Source organism: Podarcis cretensis (assembly GCF_951804945.1).
Source record: "Podarcis cretensis genome assembly, chromosome: 15".
Lineage (NCBI taxonomy): Eukaryota > Metazoa > Chordata > Lepidosauria > Squamata > Lacertidae > Podarcis > Podarcis cretensis.
In genome coordinates, this window is record NC_137185.1 from 3403193 (window position 1) to 3427009 (window position 23817).

General features: G+C 46.6%; 2 protein-coding genes and 1 long non-coding RNA gene across 3 annotated transcripts in view; 2 read left to right on the forward strand and 1 right to left on the reverse strand.

Annotated features, from left to right (window-relative positions):
* The window catches only part of LHFPL7 (LHFPL tetraspan subfamily member 7), a 79266-nt gene extending 77367 nt beyond the window's left edge, over nucleotides 1-1899 (reverse strand). The window contains exon 1 of the mRNA XM_079955850.1: nucleotides 901-1899. Coding sequence (XP_079811976.1) covers nucleotides 901-1368 — 468 coding nt within the window. The 5' untranslated portion in view covers nucleotides 1369-1899. The remainder of the gene's footprint in view (nucleotides 1-900) is intronic.
* A 2537-nt stretch (nucleotides 1900-4436) lies between these two features.
* Nucleotides 4437-5744, forward strand: LOC307204598. Its single transcript, XR_013833747.1, has 2 exons — nucleotides 4437-5021; nucleotides 5331-5744. It is a non-coding gene; the product is annotated as an uncharacterized lncRNA (long non-coding RNA).
* A 3866-nt stretch (nucleotides 5745-9610) lies between these two features.
* AKAP10 (A-kinase anchoring protein 10) overlaps nucleotides 9611-23817 on the forward strand; it is a 30567-nt gene continuing 16360 nt past the window's right edge. The window contains exons 1-2 of the mRNA XM_079955672.1: nucleotides 9611-9900; nucleotides 21522-21569. Of these exons, the coding sequence (XP_079811798.1) occupies nucleotides 9879-9900; nucleotides 21522-21569 (70 nt within the window). The 5' untranslated portion in view covers nucleotides 9611-9878. The remainder of the gene's footprint in view (nucleotides 9901-21521; nucleotides 21570-23817) is intronic.

Sequence of the window (23817 nt, forward strand, 5' to 3'; positions counted from 1 at the left end):
TCCAGCTCCTTCTTCAGAACCATGAGGACTAGAATTTTATGCTTATTTTCAGCGGAAGGATCACACACCTCTATGGCAGAACACCTGCTTTGCATGCAGAAGGTTTAGTCCCTAGCATTTCTAGGTGTGGCTGGGAATGTCTCCCCGTGGGAAACCCTGGGCAGCCACTGCTGCCAGTCAGGGTAGATAACACTGAGCTAGAAGGACCAATGGTCTGACTCGGTATAGAATCATAAAACTGTAGCCTTGGAAGGGACCCCAAGGGCCATCCAGCCCAACCCCCTGCAATGAAGAAATCTCAGCTAAAGCATTCTTGACAGAGGGCCATCCAGCGTGCATAAGGCAGCTCCTCATATGTTCCTTTTACTCCTAGATTCAATGCCCACCATTCTCTAGTGGCCTGGGAATGCCTCCCGTTGCCAAAACCTTGGAGAGCTGCCACCAGCAATACTGAGCTAGAAAGACTAATAGTCTGGAACAATTGATATAAGGCAGCTCCAAGCAGAGGCTCCTTGGCAGAGCATCCACTTTGCATGCAGAATGGTCCCAGGTTCAATCCCCAATGGCACCTCCAGGGAGGGCTGGGAATATCCCCTTATTAAAAAGAGAGAGAGCTGTTGCCAGGCAGCTTCCTATGTTCCCATTCAACCAGCCTGTTATTCAGAAGCATGAGGACTAGAACCTTTCTTGATTTTTAAAGAAGGGCTGTAGCCCAGTGGTATAGAGCGCCAGCTTTGCCTGCAAGAGGTCCCAGGTTCAATCCCTGGCATCTCCTGGTGGGCTGGGTAGGTCCCGTTATCCGAACCGCCTCCCCCCCCCCGCCGCCGTCGCTGCCGGCCAGTGTGAACAACACAAAGCTAGATAGGCTCAACCCGCCTCTTCGACTCCCCCCTCGCTCACCTGCCAGGAGCCGGAGGGGATCTCGCTGAACCTCCCCAGGCCGCCGAAGGTGTAGCAGTCGTACATGTGGCGCAGGGACTCGGAGCAGTGCCACAGCAGCCCGAAGCTGACCTCTCCGCCGCCGGCGCCGCCTTCGCTGCCTTCCAGGGCGGCGGCCGTGGCCACCACCAAACGCCGCCCGCCGCCGCCGCCACCGCGCTCCTTCACGATCCAAGCCGGCGAGAGGAAGCTGAAGCTGCAGACGGCCACGAGGCAGGAGGACAAGAGGACCCAGAAGCAGCCCACGCAGCTGAACATCCTCGGCAGGGCGGCGGCGGCGGCGGGAGGCGGCTGGCCCAGGGAGCCCGTGGTTGCTCCGGCTGCCGTGCGCTCCCGCAGCAGCAGCGCCGCCGCATCCACGCGGCGGGCGCCGGCGCCTTTCTTCTTCTTCTTCTTCTTCTTCGCCTCCTGCTTCTGGCGCGCCGGCATGGAGGGCCCTCTCTGGCTGGCTCACCTCGGGCCGGGAAGGGCCATGGGACGAGGGGCAGCGGCGCACGTGGCGAGCGAGAGGCGACCTCTCCGCCTTCTTCCCTGCGCGCTTTGGAGAGGTCAGGCGCGCCCTTGGAGAGGTTTGGCGAGCGGTGCGCCTCCGTGCGCAGCCAGCAGGTGCGCTCACTGCCTCTCTCGCCGCCCGCCGCCGAGTGTTTTCTTTCGCTCGGCTCCCGGTGGGCGGCTCCCTGGATCCAGCCTCGCCGTCACGTGGAAGCGTTGCCGGCAAGCGGTGGGGAGGAGCGCGGGGGGTGGCTGGCTCGCGCCCCACCCGGCGGAGGCTTCCCCTTTGCTCGAAGCGGCACCCCGAATCCGAAGCGGCGGTGATGACGACGTGAATCAAGATCAGGAGAGGTCAGGCCAAAGGGGACCCATCTAGTGCAGTGAGCAACCGGGATCCCCAATGGGGAGCGCGCGAGCAGGACCTGAGCGCAGCGCCCTCGCTCCCCACTTGAGATTCCAATGTTCAGAAACATTTATAGCCACTGAGAGCCATCTCCTGAGTCCCACATGAGTTCCAGCGAGGCTGAGAAGGGGGTCTTGTCCTCTGGGCAGCCCAGTACCTCCATACACACTGCCCAGGCGTTGCACACCGTGGAAAGTCACTTCCGTGCTGCGCTACAACTTCACCCCTGGAGGAGCACTCCATTGTCCCAACAACTTTTAAAGCCATCCAAGTTGGTGGCCGTTTGCATCACAACTTCTTGGAGGGAGTTTCATAGTTTTAACCATGCGTGGTGTCCTTCCTCTTGTTTGGAATCTCCCAACATATAAGTTCTCCACTCCACCAATAGATTCTTATGCACCTCTGCCATGCCCCCTTTTTCTAAACTAAAAAGCCCCAAATGCTGTCCCCTTTCTCTCCCTCCCCTATTGAAAAACCAAGACACGCTTCATTTTTCACCCACTCACCCAAAGTTTACTTCATTATTACATTTCTATCCCACTTTTCCCTCCAAGGAGACTCAAGTGGGCAGACATGGTTTTTCCCTCCCCCATTTTATCCTCACGACAACCCTGTTAGGCTAGGTTAGGCTGAGACAGACAGTGACTGGCCTAAGATCAGTCATGAAGTTCAGTGGGGATTCGAAACCTGGTGTCCCAGGTCCTAGGTCCAGCACTTTTAACCACTGTTACACCAGACTGACTCTCTAGTGGGTCCTTTGAGGCACACATTTCCATGTGAGGAAGTGCCATAGCATCCCCTTGGTATTTTTTTATTTGAAATGGGGGTGCCAATGGAACTTTAAAAATAAAAATGGGGCAGTCGTGAGCCGCGACTGGTTGTTTGTTGTTGTTTAGTCATTTAGTCGTGTCCGACTCTTCGTGACCCCATGGACCAGAGCACACCAGGCACTCCTGTCTTCCACTGCCTCCCGCAGTTTGGCCAAACTCATGCTGGTAGCTTCGAGAACACTGTCCAACCATCTCGTCCTCTGCCGTCCCCTTCTCCTTGTGCCCTCCATCTTTCCCAACATCAGGGTCTTTTCCAGGGAGTCTTCTCTTCTCATGAGGTGGCCAAAGTACTGGAGCCTCAGCTTCAGGATCTGTCCTTCCAGTGAGCACCCAGGGCTGATTTCCTTAAGAATGGAGAGGTTGGATCTTCTTGCAGTCCATGGGACTCTCAAGAGTCTCCTCCAGCACCATAATTCAAAAGCATCAATTCTTCGGCGATCAGCCTTCTTTATGGTCCAGCTCTCACTTCCATACATCACTACTGGGAAAACCATAGCTTTGACTACAGGTATATGGACCTTTGTTGGCAAGGTGATGTCTCTGCTTTTTAAGATGCTGTCTAGGTTTGCCATCACTTTTATCCCAAGAAGCAGGCGTCTTTTAATTTCGTGACTGCTGAAACCATCTGCAGTGATCATGGAGCCCAAGAAAGTAAAACCTCTCACTGCCTCCATTTCTTCCCCTTCTATTTGCCAGGAGGTGATGGGCCCAGTGGCCATGATCTTCGTTTTTTTGATGTTGAGCTTCAGACCATATTTTGCGCTCTCCTCTTTCACCCTCATTAAAAGGTTCTTTAATTCCTCCTCACTTTCTGCCATCAAGGTTGCGTCATCTGCATATCTGAGGTTGTTGATATTTCTTTCCGCAATCTTAATTCCGGCTTGGGATTCATCCAGCCCAGCCTGATTGCTACTGGGACTGATTAGGCAAAAGACAGGGAGGCGAACAGTAGGGGGAGCCAGGGGCAATGGCAGGCAGAGCCAACTAACTCTAGGTTTGTCCCCATCCTCCTCCCAGCTGAGTTGTACTGAGACTGAGGAGGAGGAAGCTGAAAGGCAGAGCCCTGGCTCTGGGCTGGCTATAAGAAGGCAGGCAGGCAGACGAGGGGCTGGCTGAGGGCGAACCAAGGTTGGTGGGGCAGTGTCCCGTTTGGCCCAAATGAACCAGTCTAGGTTGAGGGGGCATTTCAGAGAGTCACTGTCAGTGTGGATAAAAGTGAGCTAGATGGATGGCTGACTCAGCTATTGGTTTAGACTGCTGTTAAAAGTGCATCAGGAACAGATCTGGAAACGGTGGGTAGAGGCAGAGGAAAATAACGTTGCACTCAGACCTGGCATTACGGTATTTATAAGGAGGATTCCTTTCTTTGGTAAAGATACCACTGAGCTGAGCGGCTGAACTCTCCTTTTGGGTTGCAAGAGAAAAGTTTTATAGGCAATTAAGTTTGCAAAAAGGTGGACAAGCGCCCCCTGGTGTTTTCCAATAAAATAGCATGGGATGTTGGAATATGTGAGACTGCTCAGGTTGAATATAGGTCGTGGGTCTGAAAAGATTGAAGCTACTTAGCTCTCCAGGGTTTATTATTTATTTTTTTAAAATATTTATTAACATTTTAAAGACTACAAAAGAAAAAAAAGAGTTAAACAAAACAATACAAGCTCTCCAGAGTTTCAGACAAGGGGCCCATCCCTACAAGGAGATTCCATTGGGGACTGAACTTGAGACCTTATGCATGCAAAGCAGAAGCTCTTACCATTAAGCCACAGCTAGTCCCTTAAAATAAAACAAGGTCCTCGTGGTTCTAAATGAAAGGCTGATTTAAAGAAGAACACAGGAAGCTGCCTTATGCCAAGTCAGATCTTTGGTCTATCTTGCTCAGTACCGACTACACTGACTGTCAGCAGCTCTCCAGGATTTCAGATGGGGGAATATTCCCAGCCCTACTCAGAGATGCTGGGGATTGAACCTGGGACCTTCTGCATGCAAAGCAAGATGCTTTACCACTGAGCTACAGCCCTGACCAAGGTCAGCGCTGGATTTAGGGCAGGGTGGATGGTTCCCCTGGATATGGCACTGAGCCAAGAGTGCACAAAATCAGCAGCTGCAGCAGAATCTTTATTTGCATCAGCCACTAGCCATAGCAATAACATAAAATAAAATGAACTGACGACAGAGGTAAAACCTTAACGATACAAAATACATTCTGGGGGTTTACATCAATAATCAAATAAAAGATATTATTCTAATTTCCCCTGCTAATTTTTTTCTCCAGTTTTTGCTGTCACCTGATTATCTTGATCTGCTAGAAGAACGGACACAGTAGCAATGGTTGAGCGACCGGGTATGGATAGTGTTATGTACTGAAGTTCTCACCCTGGGCCAGCAGGGGGATACTGTAGATAGTTATGCAAATGAAGGATCAAAAGTGACGTTCAGTGATTGGATGGATACTGTAGATAGTTATGCAAATGAAGAATCGAAAGTGACGTTCAGTGATTGGATAGTTTTAGAAAGTTGTTACAGTAACAAGGTACTGGAGCTCTATATAAGCAGGCTGACGGAGCCCTTCAGTTCAGTTCTGTTCTGGCCTCTGAATAAAGAAGAGCTGTTTGAAGAATCACTGTGTCGTCTGATATGTTCACCCACAACTTAACAGATAGTAGTAGAGGTATAATAACCTCACTCCTCAAATCTTTATAAAGAGTGCAAGCTAGAAGCAGAGGAGCTACTGACTCAATACTGCTATCTCCACATGGACCTAACCGTTTTTCCAGTGGGATTTTTTGAAATCAACCCTCAAGTACATCTGAAGGCAGTGTATTTAATCTTGCATAAGTGAAAGTGCATCTGTATTTTGGAATTGTTGAATTTTGCAAATAGGGTGCCAGTGTGTCAAAATGGCTAGGTGGAAAAGAATCATACCATGGACAAAATTTTATTATCCTGGCCAAATGATTCTGTTGCTCGATATCATATAGGTGCGTCTAATTAAATTATTTGCTTTACTGAAGCCCAATGTTAATAACTGTTGCGGTGATAAACCAGAAAAGTAAAGCTTTTGGTTAACAATTTTAGTCCAAGCACTCTCGTGACAATCTTGCAATACTAAGGGTAGTAGACCAGTGGGGTTTAAATTTAGGCGAAGCCAATAATTAAATGTCCTACACCAAGTCTGTAATTCAACAAAGGGGATATTATCCTCCAAGCGTAATGAAGCATTTGGAACATGGAGGGGGGATTGCCTTAGGAACTTAGATTGATCCAAGGTGAGTGCCTGTCCAGATCTGAGCCCCATATAATAACTGTGCTAGGGATTTAGCTTTAAACACTTCAAGTGCTGATGGTATGTGATTGTCACCTTTCATATGGAAAAAGTGTTTTGGAATTTTGGCACTTTGAGACGCTTTGCGTATTTCTTATGTGCTCCCCATGACCCTGTTGACTGAAAAATAAGGCTGAGGTATTTTAAGATCCATATAATCAGTTGATCAAACTATAGTGTAGTGGTTAGAGTGTTTGACTAGGACCTGGGAGACCAGGGTGCAAATCCTCACTCATCTCTGAAGCTCACGGGGTGACCCTGGACCAGTGATTGCCTCTCAGCCTAACCTACATCACAGGGTTGTTGTGGGGATTCAATGAATGTGAGAACCACAGAGCTATGCCTCCATCTTAATCATGTGAAAACTTGGAACAATATCCTCAGGTAGCCCATTCACAAAACAGCTTATGTGGTGGCGATGCACTGATGATATCTTTGTGGTCTGGACAAATGGCAAAGATAACCTATCTATTACATCCACTCTATCAATTTACACCCACTTCATTCATCCAACTATCAAGTTTACTAACAATGTCCACTCACAAACCACTTAAATGACGGCGATACATTGATGGTCTGGGCAAATGGCAAAAAAGATCAATTACGGTACGTCCATTCTGTTCATCCAGCTATCAAGCTTTCATTTACAGTACCAGCACCACTGATAGGTCACTCATTCCTTTCCTCAATGTCCTCCTCAGCAAGCCCACTGATGCCCACACCTAGCTGTACAGGAAATCCTGCCATCCAAAATGGATACATGTTGTCTACAGCTTGGCTCTCAGGATCAAATGCATTTGCAACAATAAATATACATACCAAAGAAGGATCATCAGTGAACTTCCTTCAAAGAGGATATCCTCTACATTTCATAGATTGAAACAACCACCAAGCTTTCATCCTGTTTAGAGAAAACCTCTTTCATCGAAGTGGGGTGTTAACAAATAGCAACTTATTTTTACCGAATTCATAGTTTAATTATAAATGGTAAAAGCACAAGCTCTGAGATCCTTAACACCATTTGAAAATGAATTAAACACAATGGATTGGTTTGCCTTAATGTGACTTACAGATTTAGGGAAGCCTTTAGAAAGGTATTGGAACTAGAAACTGGCACACAAATTCTTCTCAAGGACTGGAATAAAATTTGGGAATCGTGACCCTTAAAATCTGTTTCCAGTTTTCTTGGGGCAAACTCCTTGAAATTACTACACAGATGGCATCGCACTCCTTTACAAATGTCTTTTCTAAAATTTTATTTATGGAAATTTGAAAACTAAACGATAATTCAACAACATTTCAAATTTAATCAGTCAACCTAGTCCTAGGACTTCCCCTCCATGGTTTTCCCAAAATTCCAATTCTTGCTGCATATTATTATTATTATTATTCTATACCTTAACTTCCTCACACAAAAAACTCTACCATACTTTCCACTGTTGTTCTTACTCAAATCTTACTTGCATTTAAACATGTTTACTTTGAGTTTTTAAATAATCTACAAACATTTTCCGGTCCTCCTTAAAGTCAGTCTCTTTTTGATCTCTAATTTTGCAAATCAGACTTTCCAATTCTACATATTTTACAATTTCAGGTGCCATTTTTCTTTAATGGGTAACTTTTTTGTGCATATAATATTCATGCTGCCAATGTTGCATAAAGCAACAGATTTACCTGTTTTGGGGGGACATCTCTTCCAGCTATCCCTAATAAAAAGACTTCTGGTCTTTTGAGGAAAGTTACCTTAAATATCTTTTTTGTCTCATTATAAATCATCTCCCAAAAGTCCTTAGCCACTTTACATGTCCACCACATGTGGTAAAATGAACCTTCTACTTCTTTACATTTCCAACAGATATTTGAAGCTGATTTAAACATCTTTGCCAATTTACTTGGTGTTAGGTACAGTTTTATATATCATTTTAATGAAGTTTCCCCTCAAAGTATAACACGTTGTGAAATTCAACCCAAATTTCCACAGTTTCCCCCATGATTCTAAGTCTATATTGTGCCCCACATCCCGAGATCATAGCAGATTTAATCTTTTCATCCTTGGTGTCCCATTCTAACAATATTCATCCTTAAAATCAATTTTCCTCTGTTTTCTATTAGTTCCCTTTCAAATTGGGAACTTTGTTCATCAAAGCCGCACTTTTTAATCATGTTTAAATGTTTCATTCAATTGGTAATATTGTAACCAGCTACTCCTCTATATCAACCTAATTGTTGAAAGGGTTACAATAAACTTAGTACATATCGTTTGTGGTGAGAAAAAGTACATTGGTACAAATTTGTTGTTTATATTGTAGTCAGAAATGATAAATATTACTAAAGAAACCTGTTTGATGTCCAAATTTTTTGATGATACCAATCTATATATATTGTCAAAAGAATTTGACATATATTATTTTGGCATCTCAAACGGTCTTAATGTTGGACACATTTGTGGACTGAGTAGTGAGAAAGAATGGACTGTGGAGTATGTTGTTGTCCAAAAACACCAAGCAAGATGAGCATGATGGGAAGGAGCTAATGAGATATTTTGAGAATTATTTATGGTTATAGCCCCAACCCAGCTACACTGAGAGACAACAGCAGTTGGAGGAATTTCAGGAACTGGACAGCAGATAAAGGCCAAGGACTTTATGGAAAGTTAGAGAAGGTATTAACACAAATGGTAATTGCTAAAAACTGAAATGTAATTTGATGTCAATAAAAAATCTGAACCCCAGCAATATAAGAACGGGACAAAAAACATTGATCAAGGAACACAGGAAACCACTTTGATTAAACTGTATAAATTTGGAATTAATTTGAATTATTTTGATATTAATTGGAATCTGCATAATTGGCAAAACTGTGGTAAAATAGGGTAAATATTGGGTAATTAATTTTTAAACATCATTTTAAAAAATGCCTGACATATTAACACGCATGTCCTCAACTAGAGGATAGCACCAGCGTTGCTTCAGCGAATTAAGGCCTCCTGAGCATAAATTTTATTTAAAAATTCATTAGTTTATTTTTTTTATATTTTATTATTGAAAGCCACTCTGAGACCTAAATGGAGAATAGCAAGGTAAAAAATTAGGAATAAATAAATAATATACATGACATACTATAATTATACATCATAAAGAGATAATCATGCCCAGTATTGATTGATTCTCTCATCCAATCCCTTTCCGTTAGCAGAGGAGGTATTGTGGTTGGTCTGGTGCTGCCCTTAACCAATATGCCTGAACCAGAATCACTTCCAGCCAGGAACGGCCCATCCTAGCCAACGACCGTTCCCTTACACAACATGGCTGCCTTCGGGCTCTAACGGCCGGACGGCGGAGTGGCGAGGGACAAAAGAGACAGCTTGCCCTCTCCCAAGATGGCCTCTCTCTTCGGCACGGCCTGCCCGCTTCCAACATGGCCCCCGCGCTACCGATCTCCCCCAGCGGGGCCTGCCCTCGTCCAAGATGGCCCCCTCGAGCACACCCTCCAATCAAAACCCGCTTTCCGCCGCTTCGATTCGCCGCTTTCCCTTCCCCGACGCCCATGCGGCCATGCCGCTTGAGGGCAAGAGCCCGGCCGGTTACCGTTGACTTTTTTAAAAAATAAATAATAATAATAACAGCCACTGAACATTTCCCGAGATGCCCCGCGAGGCCTTGACTCACCGTTCGACCCCCGGAAGAAAGAACCTGCGCGGCGGCGGCAGCGGCGGTTGTTGACAACATGGCGGCTGCCTCCTTTTCCGCCGTGTGGGGAGCGGGAGGCGGCGGCGGTTGCGGGAGGAGCAGGAGGAAGGCGCTGCCTCAGGAGCCCTGAGAGGGAGACGGGACCGCCCGGGCCTCCCTCTCGCGGCCCCCGCGCCGCCGCCGCCGCCGCCGCCGCCGCCACCATGTCCTTCTTCAAGAGGAAAGGTAAAAAATAATAATATAGAAGCCCGTTTGTGGAGGGGGGGGGCGGGTTGGATGTGGTGTGAGGTGAAATGTGGGGGAGGGGTTGCCGGGAGGTCAAAGGGGCGGGGCGTCTTTTGGGGGGAGGGGGAGGGCCTGTGTGTCTTTCTGAGGGGGGGCTTAGTGTAGGGGGGGCTTAATTAAAAGAAAGCTTGTTTCAAGGGCGGTGGGGGGTGCCTGTTCTTGAGGGAGAAGGGGAGTCCGGGTTTCTGAATGGGGGGAGCTAAGCAAAAGGACGAAAAGGGGGGGGCTACCTTGTGTTATTGTGTGAGGAGGTGGGGGAGGGGGATTTCGGGGGGGGGCTCTTGAGGGTGAAAGGGTAGGTGGGTGTTCCTGCTTTCTCTCTGTGTTGGGGGGGGGAGAGGTAGCCAATACGGTGCCCCCCCAAATGATGCTGGGCCATCATCCCAGCAGCCAGCATGCCCAGTGGTTAGGGGTGATAGAGACGGTGGGGGGGGGCTTTTGAGGGTGAAGGGGTAGGTGGGTGTTCCTGCTTTCTCTCTGTGTTAGGGGGGGGGAGAGGTAGCCAACACGGTGCCCCCCCCCAAATGATGTTGGGCCAGCATCCCAGCAGCCAGCATGCCCAATGGTTAGGGGTGATAGCGAGGGTGGGGAGGGGTTTGCAGAAGAAGCTCGGGAGCTTTTTGGGGGTGTCTCTGAATATAGGCTGGACCAGAAGCAGCGAAAGTTTGAGGCCTGGTGGTGGTGGCAGAAGGGGGCAGCCGAAGGGGGCTGTTGGTGGGTGGGTGGTGAGGGTCTTAAGGGAATCGGGAGCGTGGAGAATAAAAGGCCTCGGGGAAGGGATGAAAAGGTTTAGGAACAAGCACGGTGGTGAGTTCGTTGGAGGGTGGCTATTTTGGGGGACAGAATTAATGTAGCGATTGGGAATGGGTTCCAGGATGCTAATGGGACAGTGGTCTGGGTGTATTGGGAGTGAATGCTCATAGTGGTTGGGTAGGGGATCTCTGCTGGACCCGCATTACGGGGAATACACAAACTAGGCAAGTAGGAGACTAGGTAGAGACAAGGTGGGTGTTTCAGGGTGATGGGTTGTCATACTTGTTAGTGTGTAGAAACAGAGGAAATAGCAGCCATGACAGGCAAAAGAGAGAGAACTAAGCTTCTGGGAAAAGGCATCTGAAAGAGTTTGAAATTCCCTCTGAATGAGCAGGACCCTTCAACTTCTGCCTTTATCACTAAGTCATTTGCAAACACGCCCAGCGCCATGTGCAAGGAAGGCTCACGTGAATGTCCTTGAGCACCTTGGTTTTCCTCTTGGCAGCGCCTGCCGCCTGCTTTTGCTGCAGTGCCCCTGGACCACCGAGGGGCTGGTGGGCTTGAACTATCTGCTGACTACTAGCCTTCTACTGCTAGAATAATGAACAGCAGCCAAGCCTGAAAGAATTATATTCAATGAATCACGATAGCAAACAGCCATAAAACAAGGAGCAGCTTTATGATTGCTTCTCCCTTAGGTAGAACCCATTCCTACAGATTTCATAGTCTGTAAGCTCAAAATCCAAGGCAGCAGATTTGACATAGCTGTATTTGTGTTGGGGAATGCAGCTTCTCTCTTGTTTTGAGGCATTCCTTGGTCTAATAATTTGGGTTTGCATGACTTGAATGGGTGATTGCCTGATCTTCAAAGGCTTGGCTGTGAGCGCCCTACGACTAGCACAGCTGTCTCCTCACTTAGTGATATTTGCAATTGCATAAGTTTGCACTTCCAAGGCAAGAGATTTTTCAAAGTGATATGCACACAATATTTTCAAGTTCAATAGTGAGCCGTTAAACAAAAACAAAAAAATTGCAACGTTTGGAGAAACGTTTCCATATTACGTAAAGTATATAGTGTAACTTGAGATGTACATATTCTGTTTGCCTGTCTTGTTAAAATAGACCCAAGCACCCTTGAAGCAAAAAGGCCGGAGTCCTTTCTAAGGGAAATTTAGGGGACAGAGCTTCTACGGTATGAGGCAGGGGATGTTGCTGACATATTGATGGTGAGGGCTTTCCGGGTGCTTGCTCTCTGCTGTTTGGTCCTTCTTTTGCGAAGAGAATTTATGAACTGTTGCAGTGTATACATTGTGGTGGCTTTTAAGGCCTTTAACCTGCTTTGGTCAGCTTGTGTGGGGTCACACACTCTCTAACAGGAAACATTTATGAGTCCATCTTCCTGAGTCAGGTTTTTACTAAATGCTTTTCATTCTTCAGCATCCTGTAGTGCATTTCAGTCTTTAAAATCTTGCTTTGCTTCACCAGCCATAGTGGTGGTGTCTGTTTGTGAATGGCCCTGGACATCATGGAGGAATGGTACAATGGAAATGTGATGAATACATTTTCATTTTTTAAAAATGAAGTTGCTGCTCATTAAGCATCTTTCATAGTTTGGAGAAAGAGAGAGGCAGGATAAAAAACAAATCTGATTCTAGGAATGTGGGACTAGCTCTCATATCCCCCCCCCAAAAAAAAAAAGAATAGGAGAAGCAATTATAGAACAAGGAAATAATAAAAATGTGCCTATTGCCATTTTCTGAAACGTGTTGATTAAATTGCAGGTCACATAATGGACAGTTCCTCTATGTGCGTGTGTGTTTTAGAGTTAGACTTTTGTTGGGGGTTGTTTCCCTGTTATAAAGCAGCAGTCCAACTGCTTTTGAAGTGTAAGGCTTTTTGTAAAAGTCAGCCTCTTGATACGCCCACTAACTTTCGGTACAATGGATTCATTTAAAGTTGCCTTTTCCTTAACCACACAAACCCTGTACTGAAAACAGCTATTTTGTGACCCAGCCCAGCCTTGGGAGCTGCTCCCCAGTTCTGGAATTCCCACCCCTGGGGCCGGTAGCTATAGGCTGTAACACAGCCTGTCCTTTCACCAGAGCTAACAAGGGAACAGGCTGGGCATTTCCTCCTGCCAAACCTCCTCCTCCCTTGGGTGTGAATTCACCATTTTTGCCGTTTTACTGTATTGAAGGGTGACAGTGGCATGGACATTAAGCAGGGTTCTTTAACTAGCTCAAACTGTGCTTAAATATGGTGCTGGGAAATGAGGGGAAGGAATTCATGGTTGCTCATCTTCCTGCAGCAGACTCTGGAACTTTGCTAACTTCAAGTATTTTCCTGAAACACCACTGAGACCTTTTGTATCAGGTTTTGAGGAGTGAAGCAGTCCCGGGGTTCAGGTTAGCAGTGTGACATCTGTTCTACTTTTGGTCCCTGATGGTTAGGAATCCCAAAACAGACAGTATAAGGCTTGCACACCATATCTAGCCCACCAACAGGACTTTGCCCTTGACCGCTGGTCACTCGAAGACGCTCAAAGATGTTTCCTCCCCCTCCCCAAAGGGAGCAGTTTGGTGTCAGGGCACTCCTTGCTTAGGTGCCTACTCTGACTCTACAAGATCTACAATATCTGCATAGCAATGTTTCCTTCCTTTAAACAGGGTTATCTCGCTGAACTTGAAAGCATTGCTGGGATCCTCAATAACAAAGGGGGCAACAGACTTGAGATGGACACAATCATGGGACCCACATGGTGGCAGCCACAGTTTCCCACCAGCAGGCCTCTCAAAAGCCTGAATACCTGGCGCTGCAGAAAACCAAACACAAGGCATCCCAGGGACTAAACAAGTTTGCCTCGTGGGCAGCTGGCAATGGTGGCATCCCCAACTACCCTCCTCCACTCTTAGACACACTTCTTGACGCTGGCCAGGAGTTTCAATGCAGATCCACCTGCATTTTGGAGCCAAGATACCCTCTGAAAAGTATTATACCGGCCTGCCTGCCTTGGGATTGTCTTGCCTCACAATGCAGGGGTATGGAGGGGGGGGCGCTTGACCGCGTCTCCATGTCAGAAGTTCCCTCCAGGTAGAAAACCACAATTTTGCGGGAGTGCTCAACTAGAGCCCTTCTTCTTATACTAGCTTGAATCAGGCATGGGCATTCTGTTTATGTAGGGAAGCATACAACCATGTGACACCCCTTCTCACCCCTTTCCGAACACCCTCCAGTCAGCTGCTGCCCCCACCCCTGGTCTCTGAGCAGCCCCCCCCTCGCCCCAAAGAGAGATATCTCCTCACACTGCCCCACAGGGGCCTGGGAAGAGGATGCCCTCCGCCTTAGTGCCCCATGGAGACTGGCCCAAGGGGAACATGAGACCAGGGCCGTACTCACCTTAGGGGGCAGCAGTGGGTGCTGCCGGGCCTCCATGGTGGAAAGGCTCCCCTTCAGCGCTGGGCACTCAGCTCCCAAGCAGGCCTTGCACACAGTAAGCACAAGAAAGGCCAGCATGGCGCCTGTCTGTCCACCTGCCTGCCCAGCCTCCCACTTGTCTGTCCATTCCTAATAGCAAGGGCTGGTGGTCTAGCTGGCTGGGCTCCCTCGCCTGCCTGCCTGCTTGCTTACTCTGAGGCTGCCTCAGCTTCTGGCAACCAGCACCCACTGGCCAGCCCCAGAGGCACCATTCGCCTGGGGAGCTTATAGCTAGGGCTGCTGCAACAACAAGCTATGCAAGCCTTTGGGAGGCAGAGACACGAGAGGGCATCAGAGAAGGGAGGGAAAGAAAGAGGATCAGAGGCCAATGTTGCTTGCAGCACCCCGGCAATCATTCAAGGCACCCCAGGGTGCCAAAGTACACTGGTTGAAAACCCCTTCTATAAAGAAGGTGAATAAGTTGTGATACTTCCTTTTTTCTTTTTTTTAAAAAAGTAATCTTTCAGGTCACCCAGCCTTCCTCCTCTACAGGCTGAGAAACTTAGAGGACAATACAGGGTGGGGCAAAAAATCAGTACTGCTCTGGCAGGTTGATAGTGACCATGTTATGCCACTTCCTTTCCTGGGCAGAGAAGCAGGAAGTTTTAAAGTTAAGATATAGAGAGAAGTTCCATGTAAGGTTCATGTTACCCAAAATTGTCCTGAGCACACAGTTGTTTTACCTTTAGGAATGCATCAGCAGAGGAAAAACGCTGGACAGTAACTACCAGGTACTATTTGGGGCTTTTCTGGAAACTTTGGAAGACAAAGAACAGGGTTGGCAAAATTCAAAACTGCGAGGCATTGTAGGGAGATGCCTTAGATCGAGGAGCTTTTAAAAAAAGTTTGCTTTTCTTTTAATTTATATATGTATCTATATTCTGCCCAGTAACAATGTTCTCTGAGCAGCTTACAGTAGCAATAAAAATTAAAATAGAAAGATCAACAGTAATACAATCGTAGATTTAAAATAAGTTTTTTTAAAAAGAGTTAAGTGATCTTTAAAAGGCCTTTTCCTGGTGCTGAAATGATTCCAAAACTGGCATCGGTTGAGCCTCTCCAGATAATTGGGTTTTGAAAAATGTAAACCAGCAGCCAGAAAGAAGTGACTGTGTGAAGTTTTGAACACCTGTATTCTGGAATAACTAAGGAAGCATGCGAACTGCCTGATGATTATGGAAGTGACACTCAGTGAGCATTAAGAAGCCCAGTCCAGTTGTTTTCCTATGTGCAAAAATGAGATTTTAAGTTGGGAAGTGATACAATTTTTGAGTTTCACTACTACCCTATCTATAGCAGAAAATTGCTGAAAAACCCTGGAAAGTTGAATGGTTCTTCACTGATATTGTGTGGGCAGTAAAAGAAAAGACCACCTATTCTTTGTCTATCTAAGTATATCTATAAGCAGCCTTTGGTTTTCAGTATGATGTAATACTGCTGTACTAAATCTAGTAGAAATTCTGCTGACTGCATTTTGGACGTCTGCAAGGAAGTGAGCCTTCAGATTACTTTCTGAATCGGTGGGAACTCTTATTAGCTCCACAACCCTAGTGGCTTTAGGGACGCACCCAGGAAAGTTAAGCTTCCTATCTCCTTTGGGACCAACGTGCCAACCCAGCTTTGCTAATAAATCCATGAAACTTGGTGGCCTGCAGAGAGGTTTAGATCCTTCCTGCTCCCACATGCCTATTGGATATGAATGGCATAAAAGGAGAGGGAGAAGAGAACACACGTTGCCAGCCTGGTCACCTGGAAGTAATTCCTACCCATCACAGGTAACCAGGCTTGCAGACATTTTCTGCCTACAGCAGGCATTCATGCTACATGGAGATTTTGTAGAACGAGTGTCTGTGGCTACCTAGTGGTGGTTCGCAGCAGTTCCCTGCCAGCGCCTTATTTGATGATTCTAAAAGATAGTGAGGTCATAGAGTGAACCCTTTCAAATTAATGGTCTTAACTTAGTTGGATGCCTCCTAGGTTTCCTTGCAGTGCCATCTTTATTGTGTTGAAATGTAACTGACCTCTGTGTTCCTGCTTAGTAATTCCCTCATGTGTGAGGCTGGTGCTGATAACAGAAATATTCAGGTGTAACCAGAAACGCAGGCAAGCTAAGTTGGTGACGTAAGTGAAGTTTGTGTTCCCGGCACCAAGTTAGCAGTTAGAAGGAAGTTACGTGGAAGCAAGGAAGAAAGCCACAGTGTGGAATAGTTATCGGGATGTGGGAGTTTGAATCCTTATGCATCCATGGCACTTACTAGGTGATGTTGCGTAATCACTGTCTTAACAACCTTTGCAGGGTTGTTTTGAAGACAGAAAAGCGGGAGGGGAACCATGTGAGGTTTATTGTTGGTTTGGCTGTTTGGTTATAACCAATCTTGCCTTGGGCAAGATAAAGCGACTAACAAATTTAATGAACGAATGAATAAATAATCAATAATGTAAGCTAGCATTGGAGCAGATGGAATAAATGCACACTTGACTGAGTTGTTTCAAGCAGTTATTGGAAGAAACAGTCCACGGAAATCAAGGAAATAGGGGAGCTGAGTGCATGTTCTGGATGAAAGTTCAGGGCCTTGGCACGTCCATTTAGAAAAAGGGCTGCAATATTTAGGTCATGGTCACGAACCTACCAGAACCCTCTGAGCATCTTCTGAGGACCTTCTCCAGGTGCTCTTGCTGAGGAGGTTCAGAGGGTGGTGACAAAAAGCAGGACTTATTCCCATCTGTGGAACGCTCTCCCCTGTGAGGTCTGCCTCGTATTTCCATTGAGAGATTTTTGGCACCAGGCAAGTAAATGCTTGCCTATTTTCCAAGGCTTTTGATGGGCAGAGATGATGTTGTGCGCTGTTCTTTATTTGTCTGTGCATTATATGTGTAAATATAATATGAACTGTAGGTGTTTAGTATGAATTCTTTCAATGGGATAGTGTGTTTATGTTCCTAAATGTGTTGTAAGTCACTCGGAGATGGTTGGGTAACAAGTGACTAACAAGTCTAATAAGTGATAATTAATGCATTTGCTTTGCATGAAGAAGATTCTGAATACCATTTCCAGTATCTCCAGTTTAAGCCGGGAAAGACTCCTCTGCCTGGGACCCTGGAGAGCCACTGCCATTCAGTGCAGACAGTGCTGAGCTAAGTAGGCCAGTGATCCTACTCAGTATAAAGCAGCCCCCTCCCTCCTCTTTCATCCTCACAACGGCCCTGTGAGGTTGGTCAGGCTGAGAGAGAAAATGACCTGCCCAAGGTCACCCAGTGAGCTTCATGGCTTAGTGAGGATTTGAACCCAGGTCTTAAAGACTACACCACACTGGTTCTCCTGGTGTTTGTTTCAGACCACCCTTTGAAGGCAATCTGAAACAACCACAGCAATTAAAGGAAGTTGATGGAAATGCAGTCCTTGCACTGAATGGCACCTAGTTCAAACTTGGCCTGAGTGGCGGTAAATGTTTTGAATTTCATGCATACTTGCAAAATCTATTCCCTAGATCTGCCTCCTCCTTTAAGCCGGCTGTACAAGTCTGCACTTACCAATGAATTATGCAAAGCCCTGTGAAAGCGCTGCATTTCATACAGCAAGGATGCACCTGTCAGCCTTGCTTGTCCTCTTTCGGCGGGAGGTTGCAGCTCACCAAACTGGGCCACTGAGAATCAAGAGAGTGAGTAAGCTGTCTGCTAGATGAACAAGCATTCCAGTTATTTTAACAAGTGGAATTCACAAGATAGTGTGGAGGTGTAAATGCACCAAGGCCAGAGAGGCGTTTTACGTATTTCCTGTGATGCCACTGATTGCCAGGGGCCAAACATGTGATATTTCCAGCGCATGAAGTCTGGAAGATATTTCCAGATACCCACAATGTGTGTTTCTGAGGCCAGCTGATCAAACCGAATGTTTAGGGCAACAACTCCCTTCAGCCCCAGCCAGACCGATGGGAGTTATAGTTCAAAATATCTGGAGGGCACCAGGTTAGAGGAGGCTAGCCTACAAAGGAGTCTGCAGGATTCACAAGTATGCTTACTCCTTCACTTAAAGAATTCAGCCTGGCAAGAGATTACCATGCTGCTGAAATACCACACTCAAAATGTTTCTGCCAGTGAAAACTGCAGGCCCGTATCAAGTTATTTCCCTTCCCCTCGCAACACGAGGCTCACCAACAGTCCCTTTCTGCAGTGTTCGAAACTCCCATTGTTCTAGGCACATTTTGTGACAGGGAGTTTCATTAGCACAAACGGTTTCTGAGCTCTGGGTACAGTACTGCGCCTAAGATTTCAGATTAAAACTGCAGAGTGGAAGGAAAGGAAGACCTTTTACTGCCTCCCCACTTCCAGCTGCTCTCTGAAGACTGGAGAAGAGACCCTCTTAAGAATATTAGGGGGGTGGGCTAGGCCTAAATCATGTGAAAAATGAACATAATATTTTATCTGCAGTTCATTCATTTTCAGCTTTGTATTCTTATTATAAAAAAGCACGCCTGCACATTCCGTTGTTGCGCCCTTAACCTCGGTTTAAGGTGCCATTTAGCTCCTAGCTTCCATATCTCTTTCTAACACGGTTTGTCTGGTAGCCTGTGGTGATTATCAGACCCCTCCAGGTAACTAGGCAGAGTTGTGTCTCTAGAGCTACAAATGTGTAACAATTTGTGCCTGCAGTCAGGCAGCTAGTAAGAATCAGCAAAGGCCGATGACTTTTGTGGACTTATGTAATAAACATACCGTATTTTTCGCTCTATAAGACGCACCCGACCATAAGATGCACCTAGTTCTAGAGAAGGAGAACAAGGAAAAAAATGTTCTATCTCTCTCTGCTCAGCGCCCCTCCAGCAAAGCGGGAGAAGAAACAGAAGGGGCTCCGTTTCTCCTCCCGCTTCGCTGAAGGGACGCTTCGCAGCTTTCCCTCTATGCGCTGCGCCTCTTCAGCACTGAAGAGGCACTGCACAGCTCTCTCTCTCTCTGCACAGAGCCCCTTCAGCAAAGCGGCAGGAGAAGTGGAGCCCCTTCCATTTTTCCTCCCACTTTGCTGAAGGGGCGCTGCGCAGAGAGGGAAAGATGCGCAGCGCCTCTCCAGCGAAGCGAAGCCAGGAGAGCAAGAGGAATCGATCCGTCTTGCTCTCCTGGCTTCAGCAAAAGCAACGCGAAGCCTGCATTCGCTCCATAAGACGCACACACATTTCCCCTTACTTTTTAGGAGGGGGAAGTGCGTCTTATAGAGCGAAAAACTATGGTACATGCCATATTTTGCTGTTTTTTCCTGTGTAGCTTCCTTTCTCCTGCTTCTGTGGGAAACACATGGCTACGACATTGCTGAAGCATGCGTGAATTGGGGCTCTGTGTCAGAGCAACTGCTTTGCATGCGGAAGGTCCCAGGTTCAGTTCCCAGCATCTCCAGGTACAGCTGGGATAGATTCCCTGCCTGAAATCATGGGCAGCTGCTGCCAGTCAGTATAGATGATAATGAGCTAGATGGACCAATGGTCTGACTCAGGATAAGTCAGCTTCCTATGTTATGGGGAGGGAAGGGAGTACCTGTTAGCCTTGCGTCAAGCACAACAGCCTTCCTCCATTTGAGTCCAAATGGCAAGAAAGTGTCTGTACCAGTTTATAAAATGAACACAGCGAGTGCTTCAGGTGGTCTTGTAAAAATTAGTGAATTTCCTGTGGTGAACTTTAACTAGAGAGCCAGTCTTGTTAAATCATTGCCTGAGAAATCCTTGCGCTTCTCAGATTGTGTGTGGATGAGCTTACTTCTCCTATCTCAAAGCCTCCTCTTTCGGACCAAGGCTCAGGTTGGATGTATTAAAGATTAAGTTATTAAACTTCTAAAGGATACCTCCTTTCTGCCGCCAAATAAGGCAGTAGCAAATATTTTCGTTTGGCTAATTATTGTAACTCTTCCTTTTGAGGCAATTATCTCTCTTTCCTGTTTTCACATTGTTTGGCTCGTGCCTATTTTCCGTGGAGGCAATTATCACCAGCCGCTTTGCAAAACATCGCTTCAGTATCGCTAGCAGTGCTCCATTCATCTGAGAAGCACATGCACTGAAATGTTCAAAGAACAAAGTGGTGTGTGTTGAATGAGAGAGTAGACAGATGCTCTTCATGTATGCAAGAACTGGAGTTGCTGAGTGGCAAGGAGAAGGAGCTGCAATTTGGCACATCTGTGTTGTGACGAAAGGGAGATCTGAAGTTGACAGGTGGCAGCACACAAGCCCTTATTCTTCTAGATCCCACTCTCTCCCTGCAATTTGTGGCTGTCATTTGCCTGCCTTGCAGGGCTGTTGTAAGGATAATGGAGAAAATGTGCTTGAAGCATTTCAGACGTTTGAATTCTGCTTATACACTGGTATAATCTCAGGACGGTAACTGTTTTATTTTTTCCTCCTTCCCTGCTCCCTCAGTTATTTAATGGTGGGGGGAAAGGATTATGATCTTCTCGTTGTAAGACAGTTGAAAAATATAAACAAATAATCAATTACATATAAAACAATTAAAAACCAACAACTTTTACACCTGTAAAATCAGTTTCAAATCCAATAAAGATATGTAATGTGATACAAATCTCCACTTACAAGGCTTTTTGAAAGAGGAAAGCTGTGGTAAAACAGGGCACATTTCGAAATAAGGGTAGGCCAGACTGCTGATGGGAGTTGTAGTCCAAAACATGGGTGGGGGCACCACAAAAGACCAGAATTGGGCTCTTTACTATCTGCTTTGATTTAGTATAGTCAAACTTCGGCTCCCAAACACCCCCGCTTTGGAACGTTTCGGTTCCTGAATGCCGAAAATCTGCAGGTAACTGCTCCAGTTTTCAAATGATTTTCAGAAGACGAATGGCTTCCAGGGAGTTTTTATTTTTTCTCCATTGACTTTGCCGGCTGCCCTTTGATCCTTGGTTGTTGAATGTTTCGGAAGTCGAACGGTCTTCCGGAACAGATTACGTTCGACAACCAAGGTTTGACTGTATTGAATCTAGGAAGGGGCCAAAAGGCCATTGATTCCAGCCGTTTGCCAGGAGGACTGCCCACCTCCCAGGTTAATATGCACAATCCGGACCAGGCTTTCCTGAGCAGGTACTCTTTGGATGCTGCTGAACTTCCCATTCCCATCAGGCCCAGCCAGCCTGGTCATAGACAAGGATGATGGGAGTTGGAAATCCAGCAACACCTGAAGGTCCCCAACCTAGGACCTTGTGCCACTCAGACAATGCTTGACTAAATGAGCCAGCGCCTTGACATATTCTGGGACAGCTTGGAAGACTCAGCATCTTCCCCCGAAGGGCAGGCTTGACTTTTCTGCGAAAGCCACTGGGCCTCACTGCATGTTCTTTTGTCTTGCAGTGAAGGGCAAAGAGCACGAGAAGGTGACCGAAGTGAAAGCAATTAAAGGTAAGTGCTCCTTTCTCGAATCTCTGAAGAGAAGGAAGGGTGATGTCAACTAGGCCCGGTCAACTAGATCCCAGTGTCTAGAGGGGTATCCAGGTTAGTTTATTGCAGGGGGGAGGGAAGACAGGGAGTTTTATATGGAAATAGCCTTTATCTTTCTTTATGTAACCAAATTTATATACTACTTAACGGGGGGGGGGAATCTCTTTCAGTAGTTTACATGAAGTAGTATAAAATATTTGTAAGAAAATACTAATAAAACCAACAGACTTTAAAAGCAATAAGGCATAATAAGATGCTCAAAATAGAGAGAGAATCTACAGAGTTTAAGACCAAGTAGGCACAATCAGTTCCATGTTTTGGAAATAGTGAAGGCACCCACCTGATCTTAGCAAGAGGGTTATATAGCAGGGGTGGCCTGCCTCTCTCCCTTGAGGTCACCCAATCCCCCAAGCTAGCCTTCCCCTCTGTGCAGTTTGAACTGTAGTTCCCATTAGCCCCAGCCAACGTGGTAGTCTGATGCTGATGGGAGCAGTGGTCCAAAAGATCTGGCAGGCAGCAGGCTGAGTTGCCTGAGTGCCAGATGAGTGTGCTGCCATGCAAACAAACTTGAATGGGCAGACTCTACAGTGAATTTTGCACTAAGACTTCCCTGGCTCTGGATCCAGGCCTGGTGCCAGCACCCACAAGCGTTTGCGAGCGCCCTCCAGGACTGACACCTTTCCTACCTGCAGAGAACACAAGACATAAATATCGACATCTATATTTTGCATCCCTTTTCATCTCTTTCGATCCTGTAATAAAAAAATATGGAGCATTCTTATTCCCCGGAATTTGCAAGTGTGTAGCAATGGGCAATCTTCTTACCACAAAAGCTGAAGTGGCCTTTGTAAATTGCTTCAGGACTGGACTGAGGTCCCCAGTAGACAACCCTGAACAAACGCCTCAGAAATTCCTATTCCCCTCCCCCTTGGCACAGCGTTTGCAGAATTGGGACCCCTTGCAGTGCCAAACAGTGTTCAGCAAGAAGGCTCCTTTGCCCGGCTTCTCAAATCACATTGGAACTTAAATCTCTTCCCGCTCTCCAGTACCGAAAATTCCCGTCGTTTTGTGTTTAGTCAGCATTGAGTTCCTTCAAAATGTTGGTAATCCTCAAAGATTAGGAGGATTAGCCTTAATTGGGTACCCTAAGCCCCGTTATCCGGGGTCTCTCTCTCTATTTTTCAGTGATTCTGTGTCATCAGCACAGCCTTTTTACTGCTTTCCGCAAGCAATCTGTGTGTTGGTGTGTGTGTTTGTTGCTTTTGCTGTCGGGGACGGGAGGGTAGAGCTGAGCCGAACAGTATTTTCTCTGCTTCTGTTGCTTATCTTTGACAAATTGGCACAACTTTAATGTGCTCCCCTTCTGCCTGTTAAAACATTCCAGTTGCCTTACTGGTTTTACTCTCTGCCTTATGTTTAACTACATCAGAGGTTGGGAGCATTTTGCAGCCCGAGGGCCGCATTTTCTTCTGCTCTCGCTTCCAGGGGCCGCATGCTGGTCAGGTGGTGCCAGAGGCAAAAGTGGGCAGAGCAACAAAATAAATTATGAGCTTTTTACAGTAGGCTAGTTTCTGCACACACTCAGAACACCCTTTTCTCTCTGTCCTCCATCCAAGCAAGCAGAGAAGCATTTTCAGAGTGGAAGGACACTCTGTCCCAGTCAGGCAAAAGCACCCAAGAAGGGTGCAAAGGAGGGCGAGACTCAAGGGCTGCATTTGGTCCCTGGGCCTCATTTCCCCTGCTCCTGAAGTCCTTGTGACTTGCATCAGGGCATGTTTACACTGGGTTCTTTGGCACCTGACTCTCCAAGCTGCAACAGTTTGCTCCCCACCTGACCCCTGAGGTGGCTGGCTTGCTTATATGCTCGTTATCTAAAGCATTTTATCGTACTTTCCATCAAAGTCAGCCATTCCTGCATTAAACAGTTACATGCATTGCAGTCTGACTCAAGAAGCACTTCTTCTGTGCATCGAAGAAACTGGTTTCCATACTGTGTGTTAACTAGCATTTGCTCAAACCAGGCTGCCCAGAAATGTTTGGATCCAGCTTTCATCAGTCCTGTCCAGCATGACCAAAGTTATGGGATAATGTCTATAGGTAACCTTTGCTTTGTACTTGTGTTAACCAATCAGCAACGAGCACATATGTGGCAATGCTGTAATATTCAATAAAAGAGACTCCCTGAGACATGCTTGGGAGATGCCTCCCA